The following is a 14,158-nucleotide window of genomic DNA, read 5'->3' as shown; positions in this document are numbered from 1 at the left end:
ATCCAGGTTCAGGAGCACCTGGGGATTGCTGGGTGGTGCTGCAGAAGGAGCTGAGCATCTCCTTACCCTCCAGGGCTGGGAAAGATGGGAATACCCAGGGGAAGAAGCAGCAGCAGCTCTCACCATGGCTACACACATTCCTCATGGGATGCTGGTTATTTCCCCAGGCAGAAGGAAAGAAACAATCCCTTGGGGGTGCTGGGATTGGGTACCCAAAATTTGCTTGTTGTCAGAAGAAAGGAGCTGACAGAGTCCACTCCACCCCACAGGAATTATACTTAGAATTCCCACAATGTGAAAAATCTCTCTCTCCTGCTGATGGAAAAATAAGCTGGATTGCAGCTGCTCCCAGACTTAGTGAATACAGCAGAAAGGGAGAAAAAAGGGTTAAACACATAAAAGATATAACAGGGACACTCTGGGTAATTGTTATTTCCTTGTGATGACTGATTAGAAGAATGAATTAGTTCAGGTTTGATCCCAGATTAATTTTTCCCAGGTATGTCCCACTCCCAGCTCACACAGGCACAGGATGCTGGTGCTCACATGGAACCATGAAAGGCCAACAGACAAGTGGCAGCTGGGACCCAAAAACTATAAAAACTCTCAGAGGGGGAGACTCCAGCCAGAGCATGTCCCAAAATGGTATCCAAGTATTAAGGGATAAATGGAAAAGTCTTGAGGTGACACAGTTAATTATACCCTGATCCCAAGGGAGCTGACCCCAGGATGCTGTGGATGCTGTGCCACCCTCTGGGCTGTGCAGGGCAGCTCTGCCCACACGCCCCTGGCCTGGCTTGGCACTGCAGCCAAAATCCCAGATAATTTTAAGGAGCTGGAAACCACAGATTTTGTCCAACAACTTCTCCCCTTCTCTTTGCTCTGGTTTACTCATGTCCATGTGGCCACCAAGGCTTCTCTTCCCTCCCCAGAGGCAGAATGTAATGACTGTTTAGTCTGAGCTCTTTGCCCACCACTCAGAAGCTTTGGCAGGTACCTGGTTGCTCCTCCACCCCTCAGACATTAATAATTCCTGCCCCTTTAGCCAATGCTGCCAGCACTCAGGGAGCTCTCCTGCCAAACCAAGGGGAGAAATCCAAGGGCTGCACAAAACACAGGCAGGGCTGACAGACCCCATTCCCTGGGAAAACCATCCCAAGGAGGCTCAGCAGTTGGTGTGAGGGCACTGGGAACAAGGCAAAGGAGGAAGAAGACCCAATCCGGGTGGAAAAAATGCAGGAGCCGGTTTCCAGCTCAGTGCCTGTGGCAATGGGACTCTTCAGATTTGGACATCTCAGCTAAAAAAACAATCCCTGTGGAATGCAGGGGGGGAGAGCAGCCCTATTTCTGGCTGCAGCTCCTCCCTGTGTGCTTGGCCTCCCAGACGGCTCCGAAACTCAAGGCACTTCTTCCTGAGCTATAAAAAGCTGGAGTGGGACTGCAAGAGCTGGGAAGACAAACAAGGGAGTAGCGTGTCCTCCTGCTGAGGGCAGGAGATGGGGGAAACCAGGAGAGGGCCTTGCTCAACCCACCTCTGGAGGTGCTCCCGGCACGGCAGGAATTCCAGGCTGGATCCCACCCACTGAAAGGTTGGCTGTGCCGTGTCCCAAGTCATCCTGTCACCTCCCACCCCTCCTGTGTGAGGAGAAGGGCCAGCATCCACCCCACCCATCACCCCGACACAAAGCTGGGCTCCCTGTGCTTGGGGGGGGGTCACAGCTACCACGGTGAGCAAGGACAGGGCATGGGGGGTCCCCTGGGATCAGGGGGAGGAGGAGCCTCACCAAAATGCAGCTCCCCATTCCCAGGCTAGGGAAAGAGTTAACAGCCTCACCCAACACCTTCTCCACACATCCCAGCAGGACAGGATGGACTGGGTGAGTTCCAGGGGACCAAAATGTCCAGCAAGCTCAGGAATACCCACCTTTGCCCTCTCCAGGCAAGTATTTACCTCGGGGGAAGCAGCCAAACCTTGCTGACTGTCAGAACATTTTGTTCCCATTTGTGAAGTGCACAAAACATTCCTGGCTGGAAAAACACCACCAGGTCCCAGACTGGGAATGGCTCCACCAGGAGAGATGAGTTATTCAATGGTTTCATTGACTTAGTGCAGAGGAAGCATCTCTCCTGGTGGAGCCATTCCCAGCCTATACTGACTTCTTCAACACCCAAGAAATCAAAGTCTTCCTCTGCCTCCACTTCAGCAAGACCTTAAAACCTTGGCAAATCTCCACACACCAGGAACTGTGGGATCTTTGAAGGTCCTTCAGGCTAAACCCACAGTCTCTCAGCACGTGGAGATGCCTTTTGTAACAATGGTGAGACATTTCTCCAGCTTGCCAAGCCTCACACTGATGGAGAGCATGTCCTGAGGGTTGGTTGTGGTCATGGTTGGTGTTGTGCCATGAGGATGGACTCAGCTTTGTGGCTGCTGCAGGGTCTGGGACTGGCCATGGCTTCCAACAACATCTTCAGGCCAGCACAGAGGATGCTCCTGCAGGATCCCAGTCCCCACCATGGGCTGCTCTGAGTCTGTCCCTCAGCTGTGTTCTGGAGCCTGTGCCCTCCAAGGGGCTCAGCACTCACTCACTGACCCCTCCTTGCCCCTTGGCTGTGCTGGTTTGGTGCTCCCACCAGCAGGTGCCTTTGTATTCTCTATTCCCACCAACACATCAGTCTGGTGCCTGCAAAGGTTGTGGACTGAGAAATCCTGCAACTCCAGAGATTCTCCAGCTTTATTCATCTCCTAGGGAGGTTTCTAGGCTGGTTTGATGACTTGGTCATGAAACTCAGATTGTGAGGGGGACTGAGGTTGATCAGATATGCCACAGTTGAGTCTTGGGGTAGAGAAGACCCTTCGTACTTGGCCAAAGAGCAAAGTAACAAACCCTGCTGAGCTGTGGATATTTTACTCCAGGACTCCCATAATTTAGATGTTATTTTTCCCTAGTCTGACTGGTGGCCAGCTTGATGTGATGACAATAAAACCCAATTTAACACCATCATCCTGTGCCCTTCCCAGGTGGTTGTTTGGTCCTGCTGCCCCAAAGGCTGCCCCAAAGGCTGGTGGCAGCTGGGTTTCTGTTCCCAGAGGGCTTCCAGTGGTTCAGCATTCCCTGCCTGGATTTCTACAACCTTCACCTCTTTGCCAAGTGACCTGAGTCCTGCTGGGGCACTGCAGCTCCTCAGCCATCACTGCTGTGCCAGGGGAGGACACAACAAATGCTCTCTGTGCAGGAAGGAGGGAAATTCCACCAGAGAAAGGGACACTTTGGGAGAAACAGCTTCTCTTGGCAGGGCCAGGCTGGAGACTTGCAGCTTATTGTTACCATTTGTCTCTTTTATTGGAATAAAAGACAGATGAGAGCAGATCAATGCTCTCCAGACAGCACATGGCATTGTGTTTTATTTTAACTAGCAGATGCTGGCTGGAAAATTGTGTTTTCCAGTCATTGTGTTCCCATGGAAGTGAACAGGAAACAGGGTTTTATAACAGTGTTGCAAGGTGCTTGTGCCAGAACAGCAGAGACACCCAGGAATTGTCCCTCCTCCTCCTGAGAGCCCGGAAAATGGGATGTCATGAGTGTGGAGACCTCAGCAATTGTGGCCTGCTGGGACTCTTAAAAGAGCACAAGGAAAGTTTGAACTCACACAGCACAGAATCCCAGAAAAGATCACAGAATCCTAGAAATCATAGAGTGGTTTGGGTTAGAAGGGATCTTAAAGCTCAGCCAGTTCCAACCACCCTGCCCTGGGCAGGGACACCTTCCACTATCCCAGGTTGCTCCAAGCCCCTTCCAACCTGGCATTGGGCACTTCCAGGGATGGGGCAGCCACAGCTTCTCTGGGTAAACTGTGCCAGGGCCTGCCCACCCTCACAGGGAAGGATTTTTCCCAGTATCCCAGCTAGCCCTGCCCTCTGTCCTGTCTCTTCGTCCCTTGTCCCCAGTCCCTCTCCAGCTCTCCTGGAGCCCCTTTAGGCACTGGAAGGGGCTCTCGGGTGTCCCTGGAGCCTCCTCTTCTCCAGGTGACCCCCCCCCCCCAGCTCTCCCAGCTGGCTCCAGAGCAGAGGGGCTGCAATCCTGGAGTACCTTTGTGGTCTTCCATCCCTGGAAGTGTCCAAGGCCAGGTTGGATGGAACTTGGAGCAACTTGGAATAGTGGAAGGTGACCCTGCCCATGGCAAGGGGTGGAATGAGACGACCTTTAAAAGTCCCTTCCAACTGACCCCACTCTGTGAGTCCATAATAAAGTATGAAATGCCTTTGAGAAAACAACTGAGGAATAATTCCCCTCCTGCCTGCAGAGCCAGGATCGTTATCCCCGCCCTGCAATTAGCCCGGAACTGCACACAGAGTATAATTAGTCTGGCCGTGGGCTGGGACTGGCACATCCGGGCTACAACCCCGGCTGTGCCCCTGCTCCTGCTGCCACCCAGGGAACAGCCTGTCCCCAGGAATGTCCTCATGTGGGGACTGTGCAAAGGGGACCAGCCAAGCTGTGCAGGGATCAGGGTTGGGATCCAGCCCTTCCTCCAGCCCTGGGGCTGCTCTGGCACTCAGGAACAGAGGGTGGTGGCATGAGGATGGGCACAGATTTGGGTGCTGGGGCTTATGCTGCAGTGCCACGTGCCAGATGGTGCCACAACAGGTGGTGGGATGAGAGTGGGCACAGAATTTGGGTGCCATGGGCTGGATGGTGGTGGAGTGGCCGATGCTCAGCCTGGCCTGTGTCACACCCATGGGATGATACACCAAAAGCTGCAATGGGCACCTTCTCCCCATCCTTGGTTTCTCAGTCTTCAGCCAAAATTGTCCCTCCTGCAGCTCCAGCCCCTGTCCAGAGGTTTTTTCCCCTGGGAGAGCAAAGCTGGGATGTGCCACCCCCTTCTTGTGCCAGGTGCCCACATCCTACTGTCCCTTCCTCACTGTTTTCCCTGGATTCCAGTGCTGGTGGAGGGCATCTCACTCAGTCCAGAGTCCTCTGCTGGGGAATTTGGCAACTCCCCTGCCTTCCTGGCTGTTTCTCCCCAGCTCTGCAGGAGGATGGAGTTAAACAGAATGAATTTCAGGGGGCAAGGGCCCCCTCTGCCCCCTCAGCACAGCACACCCTGGGTGGGCACGTGGGGCAAAGGGGGTTTGGGGCAGCAGCATCCCCATCATCCCTGTCTTCCCACTCAGCCTCTGGTGTGATTCAGGGCAAGGACCCCCCTTGTCACTTGGTGGTCCAGAATTACCACCAGCCCCTGGACTTGGTGGCAGCACTTTCAGCCCCAAATCTATTCATCCTCCTGAGGCTCAGCTGCTTCTGGAGACCATCCCCACATTAAAAATCCCAGTTATTTCTGCAGAGATCTAAAAAAACCCCAACCCCTCCATCCCAGCTTGCACTAACGAGAAAAGCAGCCCCTAATCTGGTACAAGACAAACTATTTTCTTTCCCTGGGGACGAAAATAAATTCCTAAGAGGGACTTGCTGAAGAGAGAGGAGATGACTCATTTCTTCACTGCTGAGGCTGTGATCAATCCCCAGCACCTCGAATTCCCATGAAAAACCAGGAGACCCAAAGCACAGGGAAGGAGTTCACACAGCACAAAGCCCAGGAGTTCCCTTTCCTGGAGATGAAAGAGCCAGGAATCAACCCCCTGTATCACCTACTCCCCCAGGATGGGCTCAGCTGCCTTCAGCCCTCGCTCCCCACAGCCAGCAGCTATTTTTTCCTGTTCTAGCTAGTGTCAATATGTTTCTTTAAATATCTTTTTGGAGAGGCTGTATATATATAGCCCCACTCTGGTGCTTTGAAAGGAGCCTCATTTCCTGTGTAAGAACTGAAGTTCTTGGCAAAGCTGCCGTCGGTTGCAGCATCCGAGCCACAAAAATTGGGCTTTTTCAGGAGGAAAATGGTATTTCCTCCACAACTGAGAGTTGGACTGGGCTGGGTCAGGTCTGAGACCAACGGGGCTGCTGTGGATGGGACATACAAGGCCATATTCCCCATGATATAAATTACAGGAGAAAGAGATTAATTGCATTAATTTCCAGGCTCTAATGGTGCCTGGAAATGGCACAGCCCATGGCAGGGACAGGATGGGCACAAAGCTGCTTTCAACCTGCTGTAAGTTTGGTTCCCACATCAAAAGGATTTATTAACCAATACCAGGGGTGGAAAGAAAAATCCATTTCATTTGTACCTGCTGTTTTTTCTCCTTTTTTTCTCCTCTCTGTGCCTGGTTTTTGAGAGGGCTGCTCCAGCAGCAAGGAAGGAAGGATGGCAAACAGCTTTGCCACCCCTGAGGGATTGCTCATGGATACCCAGGACTTGAAAACCCTTCAGGAGGAGATTGGCACCCGCTGTGCCCTGCCAGGAACGTGTCACACCTTCCCACCAGGAAGCCCCGAGCTGGAGGATCTGACACCTCCAGCACCACCCTGGGGACTCTGATGGCAGCAGTGGGGATGCAGCCAGATCAACAATCACCTTCTGCTGCAAACAGGCCTTTCCAGGGACATTTCTGAGTCATAAATCCCTTTCAGTGCTGCACACAGTGCTGAGGATCCAGCGTGGAAATGTGCCAGAGCTGGTGGTGGCTGTGGCAGCCCAAGTGGTCCCTGTTTCCCTGTGCTACTCCATGACTTTCCCAGGAGCAGCCAAAGAAGCTAAAATGCTTTTTTAGATTGTAAAAGGTTTTTTTTTAGATTTTCTGTAGGAATTTTAGAGAAGTGCCTTGTTCCAACACTCACACTATCAGGATGGATCATCCTTGGGATCATCCCCGTGGCACAGGGACCCTGCTGGGCACGCAGCCACATCTGCTGGCACAAAGCCCCAGCAGCCACGAGCTCTGGGGGACAGGCATGGAATTTCTGTCCCCCTCCACAACCCCAGGCACTGTCTCCACTTCATGTCCTCATCCTGTGGTCACTCAGTGCTGACTCTGGACAGGGCAGCCTGTGCTAGTGTGGGACAGGATGGATCAGGATGGAGCACAGCTTGGGACAGGGAGAGTTGTGTTGATGATGCTGCAGCCCAGATGACAACACAGCACCAGCATGTGCTGCTCCCACCCAGGAGACAGCAAGGACAGCATGACAGGGACACCATGGTGGGGCATGTTCTCAGGTTTCTCACATCTGCATTCCCAGGAAAACTGAGACACTTGACCAACCCTGGGAGAAGAAAAGAGGCCACCAGGAAATTTATTCCCCCAAACCAACAGATGGAAGATGTCAGGGCAGAGCTGTTGTGAAATGTGAAGGCCACCATGGAAGCTTCCCACCATCATAAGAGCATCCTACCACTATGGAAGTGTCCCACAGCCAGAGCTTCCCAGCACCACAGAAACAGCCCAGCACCACAGAAGCATCCCACCACCAGAAGAGCATTCCACCATCATGGAAGCATTCCAAAACCAGAGCTTCCAACCACCATGGAAGCTTCCCACCACAATGTCCCACCTTCATAAGAGCATCTCACTACCACAACTTCCCACCATCATGGAAACATCTCTCCCCAGCACAGCATCTCACCAGCAGAGGACCCCAACATCTTGGATGCATCCCATCACCTTAGAAGCATCCCACCACCTTGGAAGCATCTCACCACCCTGGAAGTATTCCATCACACTGGAAGCATCTCACCACCTTGGAAGCATCCCATCACATTGGAAGCATCCCACCACCTTGGAAGTATTCCATCACATTGGAAGCATCCCACCACCTTGGAAGTATTCCATCACATTGGAAGCATCCCATCACCTTGGAAGCATCCCATCACCTTAGAAGCATTCCACCACCCTGGAAGCATCTCACCACCTTGGAAGCATCCCACCACCTTGGAAGCATCCCATCAACTTGGAAGTATCCCATCATCTTGGAAAATTCCCACCACAACGTCTCACCATCATAAGAGCATCCCACCACCAGAGCTTCCCACCACCATGGAATCATTTCACCACCCAAATGTCCCAACACCACGAGAGGTTCCCACCACCACACAAGTGTCCCACTATCAGAACATCCCACCACCACAAGAGCATCCAACCACCACTGAGATCAGCTCAGTTGGTTAAAACTTGGTTGTAATAATGCCAAGGTCAGGGGTTCAATCCCCTGTATGGGCCATTGACTTAAGAGTTGGACTTGATGATCCTTGTGGGTCCCTTCCAACTCAGAATAGTCTGTGAAATAAAATATGAAAGTCCCACCACCATGAGAGCTGTGTAGGGTGCTCAGACCACATCAATCAGATGCTGCCAACCCAAGCAGTTGTTCCTCAGCCTACCCAAACTTGGACAGTTTCATCCTGTTTGGGCTCTTTTAGCCCAAAACAGGCTTTGTGGTTTGGAGGGGAGGAGTCTGTACACACAGAAACATGAGTAAAATTAATTGTAAAGCCACTTAACAGCTGAAACTTTTCTAAAGAAAAGTCACTTTCGAAACGAAAAAACCCAAGCCCACAAAGTTTCTCTGAAATAAACGTCAGAAAGAAGAAGTTGGACAAAAACTGGATGACCAAAGACCTAAGGGGTGCCTGGCAAGTTCCCTAAACTGGAGAGAAAGAGAGAATTACCCCCAAAAAAGGAGGGGTGAATCAAAGAAAGGAGTGAGAAAGGAATTGTATGAGGTGGAAGCACAGAAGAAGGAAAATCCAGGCAGAGACAGGTTGATCAGTCTGGGAGTCAGATGGAGAAGTTGAAATCCAGCTCGTAGGGATGTGGGAGAAGTGGAGGGAAGCCAAGCCCACCGTCCTCTTGGCTCAGCCCTTCCTGGGGAGCAGCAGCTCTCAGGGAGCCCATGGAAGCTCCAGGCACGCCATGGGGCTGTTGCTGATCCGAGGAGCAGGAAGGCTCCATGTGCAAACCAGTCCCAGTCCCACTTGAGCACCAGGACTAAATAATTGATGGTTGAGGTTACCTGAGCAGATCCCACATCCAACCTCCCTCCCTGGTGGTTTTTCTTCCTGCAAAGCCCCCTCAGAGCTGATCTTTCATCTCTATTTTCATGCCTCCCATGCTGTTCCCACTCTGGGCTCATCCAGGTCTGATCCCACTGCTCCTGCCTCAGTTTCCCTTCCTCTCCTTGTCAGGACTTTCCATCCCTGACACGGAGCAGGCTGAGCCACTCCCAGCTCCTGCTGCCACCACTCCCTCTTCACTCTCCCCATGCCTTGTCCAGGCATCTCCCCAGCTGCTTCCAAGCACATCCTTTCCCCAAATCACCACTTTTCCCCCCCAAACCACCACTGCTGCCCCCCGGCTCTGCTGCCACCTTCCCCTCCCTGTGGGACATCAATCTATCACCTAAAACCCGGGTGAGGGGTGGGAAGGCCCCGTTCGGACACTCTGGATGCTGCTGAGGAACAAACTCCATCTGCTTTTCAACACGTTGGTGCCTCTTCCAGGGAGCCACACACACGGACAGCCCCTGCCCCTGTCCCCGAGTGGCACTGCGGCTCTGCGGGAGGCAGGACCCAGAGGGATGTGGCAAACCCTGCTGGCCACAGAGCCACTCCATGTGCCCTTCAGCCAGCGGAGACAGAGGCTGTGTGTCCCCAGGGTGGCTCCAAGGACAGGGTGGCACCGGCCTGGGCACAATGCCCAGCTGTGGCTGGGCTTGGAGTGCCAACTCCAGCTGCCCAGGCCCGCGGGTGTGTCCCCCTGCCCCGGGGGTGGGAGGTGCAGGCTGAGCAGCCACTGCTGGGCTGGGGCTCCCCAGGTGCCACTGCACTTCAGTGTCTCCCGGTGCCACCATACTGATGTCCCCAGGTGCCACCACACTCCGATGTCCCCAGGTGCCACCTCACTTCAGAGTCCTCAGGTGCCACCTCACTTCAGTGTCCCCAGGTGCCACTGCACTTTGATGTCCCCAGATGCCACCACACTCCGATGTCCCCAGGCTGCCCGGGGGCTCCTTGGGGAAGGGCTCAGCCACAGCCGGAGGGTGCCCACCCCTGTCCCCCCATAGCGCCCCACTGCCCTCCCGGGTGGGCGGGGCCACCCCAGCCAACTCCCACCTACCTGCAGCGGCCCCGCCCACCGGAGCCCACCCAGCTCACCTGGGAGGGCCCCGCCCACCCCAGCCAAGCCCCGCCCACTTGTGCCAACACCAACCTGGCGGGAAACCTGTGCTGGCCCCGCCCACTGCACAAGCCACGCCCCATTCTAACAACCCCAGGTACCTGTCGGGCCACGCCCCCTGCACAGGCCACGCCCCCGCACAGGCCACGCCCCACGCGCAGCACCTTCTCCCCCCCCGCTCTCCCCACCCGCATCCCGCGCCCCGCCCGCACCTGGGCGCGCTCGAAGCTCTCCCGCTCGGCCTCCAGGCCGCCGGCGCCGCCCGCCCGCCGGCTCAGCACCTTGGGCAGCGGGTTGGCCACCTGCTTCATGGTGCTGCTCACTCGCTCCATGGCCGCGCCGGCCCCGCCGCCGCCCCGGCCCCGCTCGGCGCCGCCGCTGCCGCGCGGGCCCCGCGCCATTGGCCCGCCCACCTGTCACTCATCGCGACACACGCCTATCAGACCCCGCCCACACCACGCGGCTCCGCCCGCCGGCCCGCCCTCCCGCTCTCATTGGTTGCCTGCGCTGCCACTCAGCTGGAGCAGCCGGGAGGGCCATCGACTGTTCCACGCTCATTGGTCCGTCTGGACGCCACTCAACGCCCGTCCGGGACCGTCCCGCCCCCCGCCCCGCCTCTGGGGCCCGCACCTTTAGCACCGCCCACCGCGGCGCTGTGGCCACGCCCCCGAGTTGTCCGCTGCTGTGATTGGTCCTTGCGCCTGCCGCTCACAGCGCGATGCCCCGCCCCTCGCCCCGCCGTGCGTGGCGCCCCCTGGCGACTCTGGGCGGGGGCTGGGGCCGGGCGCGGGTCGGGCCGCCCTGAGGGGCCGCTCGGGCCGGGCCGGGTCGGGCAGGGCTGGGCAATGCTGTGCCCGGGGCTCCCAGCCGCGCCCCAGGGGCTCGGGGCATCGCTGCCGAAGGGCTCTGAGCCGCGGCTGAGCCACCCGGGTCCGCAAGCCGGGAGTGGTCCCACAGGCCGTGCGTGCGGCCTGCGCGGCTGGGCCCGGCCAGGCCAGGCCCTCTGTACACCCATAACCGGGCCCGGGATGTGACACGGGGCCACCGCCCCCTCCCTGCCCCCTGCCCCGGGCCCAGGCGCACTCAGGGCTCCCAGCCCTGCCTGGGGAGGGCCCAGTCTGCGGGGGGATCATGTGGGGCTTTGGGCGCTCTGGGGAGGGGTTGCTGCAGGCACAGCTGGCAGAGCAGGGCCAGGAGTGAGGGGCAGTGGCAGAGGGGTAAAAAGGGGTTATGATGGAGAGAGGTGGGAGAAGGATTTGGCTTCTCCTGAGGAGCTCAGCTGTGGTTTAGCGTGACCCGATCTGAGCCGGTGTCTCTGGTCCTGTCACCTGTAGGTTGGATGGGATATTGGGAAGGCATTCTTGGCTGGGAGGGTGGGCAGGCCCTGGCACAGGTGCCCAGAGAAGCTGTTGCTGCCCCATCCCTGCAAGTGTCCAAGGCCAGGTTGGAAGGGGTGTGGAACAACCTATGGAAGGTGTCCCTGCCCATGGCAGGGGGTGGAATGAGATGGGCATTAAGGTCCCTTCCAAATGCAACCATTCCATGATTCTCTCAACCTGGTGAATTGCTGGACTGTGGCTCACTCCTGGTTTTGACCAGGAATCCCATCCCACTCCAGAGGTGAATTTCCCCTTGGAACATTTCTGCAAAATTTGGACAAATGAGTGTTTCTGTGAAGAGACTGAAAGCTCTGAGTCTGCTGCCCAGTGAATCTGCAGAGATGGTGAAGGGGCTGTGCTGGGCTTGTCCCAGCTGCATTCCTGCATTCTTAAAAAGTGTCTGTGCTCCAGGTGGAGAGGAGCCGTGGAAAACCCTCCAGTCTGCCCTGTCGGGGTGATGGGGCAATCTGGGAACAGCAGTTTAGGATGTGGGCTGTCAGGAGCTCTTGTGCAAGCAATTCTCCCAACATAACTCTATTCTTTGTGGCTTATTTTGGAGCTGAAATCATTCCCACAGCAGGACCCTCCTGGAGCTGCCCAGCAGGGTGTGGGACAGGCTGTTTGCACCACAGACCTTCCCGCTCCCTGTGCCTTTGGATATCAGATCCCAGCTGATGGGAAATGGGCTGCATGGAGCAGCAGGGCCATTCCTCCCACCGCAGCTTGTCTCGACTCCCTGTCTGCCTCTCCATAATGCACTTTCTGGAAAGCTGCCTCCTTCCTTGGGGCTGCTCCCAGGGAAGGTTTGATGGGCTTAATTCAGCCACTGTGGCAGTGAGGTGATTAATAATTGAAGAAATGAAGTCATTGCTGAGTAGAGGTGGAAGAAAGGAAGAGCAGAGGAGGGCACTGAACCAAGGACAGCCTGGTCCTGGTGATCTGGATCTCCCACTCTCTGGGGGCTGTGACAGGATGGAGCTGGGATCCAGCCCATGGGCTGCTGCTCAGACCACCCTGGGGTGGCCCAGGCCATGCAGTGTCTCTGCTGGAAGGTGCTGTGGGGCTCTGCAGGGGTCTGGAGGGCTTTGTGTTCAGGGATTGAGAAAGGGGAAGGCACAGAGCTGTTCTTGTGTGGAGCCTGTTGCTCTGCCTCAGCTTCCACTAGGAGATACCAGGGAAGTTTTGGGAGTGAGCAGGAGGGAGTTGGGTCAGGTTGGGCACTGCTCTTTTCCCCCAGCAGGTGTTTTTTGGAAGCCATGGCTGGGGTTCACCTGCTCTGGTTCTCTGTCCTCACTCCTGCCCGAGCAACTGGACTGAAGGGTGATGGCAGAGCCCATCACGGGAGTGTCTGACCTGTGTGGGGACAGACAGTGACTTCCCCAGAGCCACCCACTGTCATATTCCTGGGGCAGGAGGCCCTGGGCTTGGGCTTGGGCTTGTGGTCACCTTCCTGGCTTTCAGTATCTCCCTGGATTGTCTCACTTGAGTATCCTGTGCAGGATGGAGGCCACGGGACTGGACATGGAGAGGAGACCTTGTGCAGCCCAGTGCTCAGCAGAATGTGACCCCATCAAGTGCTGGTTGAGGCTGGGCAGGGGGGACTGGAGCTCATCCTTCATGCCCTGAGGCTCCTGCTCCACCAGGACAGCCTCAGCCCAAAGGACCTGCAGCCAGAGGGGAAGGAGAAGGGGCCAGAAGAGCCTGCAGGGGCTGTGGGATCTGCCTGGGGTTCAGGGATGCTCTTTTCCCAAGAACTGGGAGCAAGAGGCTGCCTTTCCAACCCCTCCCCAGGCAGAGCTGGGAGAGTCCCAGGGTGCTGCTGGGCCTGGCCCAGGCTCAGGGAGAGCACAGATCCCCCTTGTTCCAGCAAGAAAACAGAGGCACAGAGTGTTCCACAGTCCTTCCTCTGTTATCCCACTGGCTGTGCCAGAGCGGGTGGGCACAGCGCTCTGAGCTCAGATCCTGCTCTTCTCCCCCTCCAGAGGTGGGAAAAGCAGATTCCCTTCAAATAGGGATCCCAAAGAGATCCCCTGCAGTTGCCCCTTTGGACACCCCAAGGCACAATGTCCTGATCCCACCTGAGCCGATGAGCTGTCCCTGGGGGGCACTTCTGGTTCAAGTTGGATATTGGGGAAAATTTCTTCACTGAAAGAGTGGTCAAGCCCTGGCACAGCTGCCCAGGGCAGTGGTGGAGTCCCCATACCTGGAGGGGTTCAAAAGAAACATAGATGTGACACTTAGGGACATGGTTAGTGGTGGCTATGGCAGTGCTGGACTCGATGATGTTGGAGGTCTCTTCCATCCTTAATGATTCCATGATTCTATAATTTCCATGATCCCACATCCACCAGTACTCTCAGGGAATATTGTTTTCTAGATTCCTGCAACCCCAGGGCCTGGCTTGCAGACATCCCTTGTGTCTCCAGCTGGCGACAACAGGAGGCAGAGTGTGCAAGGGCAACGCTGGTTCTTGGCAGCCTCAGGTCCTGCCTTCTCAAACCCAACACCAAATAGCTTTTATCTTCATTCCTCTGAACCTCACTGGCCATAACTAAACCAGTCATTCGGTGCTGTAGCTGCTGGGCAAGCCCTGCTCAGCTCCAGGCTGGTGGGTGCTTGGTGCTGAGGGTGGGTTTGGGGGGAAATGAAGGTATAATGCAGCAAAGGCATCATTTGGCTGTAATTTGGCACAGGCAGCCTGTGT

At 56.0% G+C, this 14,158-nt stretch overlaps 1 protein-coding gene across 1 annotated transcript in view; it reads right to left on the bottom strand.

Annotated features, from left to right (window-relative positions):
* The window catches only part of HIP1 (huntingtin interacting protein 1), a 37,712-nt gene extending 27,249 nt beyond the window's left edge, over positions 1-10,463 (bottom strand). The window contains exon 1 of the mRNA XM_071575271.1: positions 10,288-10,463. Coding sequence (XP_071431372.1) covers positions 10,288-10,407 — 120 coding nt within the window. The 5' untranslated portion in view covers positions 10,408-10,463. The remainder of the gene's footprint in view (positions 1-10,287) is intronic.
* Between the last annotated feature and the right edge of the window lie 3,695 nt (positions 10,464-14,158).

The sequence above is a fragment of the Pithys albifrons genome, chromosome 21 (assembly GCF_047495875.1).
Source record: "Pithys albifrons albifrons isolate INPA30051 chromosome 21, PitAlb_v1, whole genome shotgun sequence".
NCBI lineage: Eukaryota > Metazoa > Chordata > Aves > Passeriformes > Thamnophilidae > Pithys > Pithys albifrons.
This window is presented reverse-complemented; position numbering and strand designations above follow the sequence as displayed.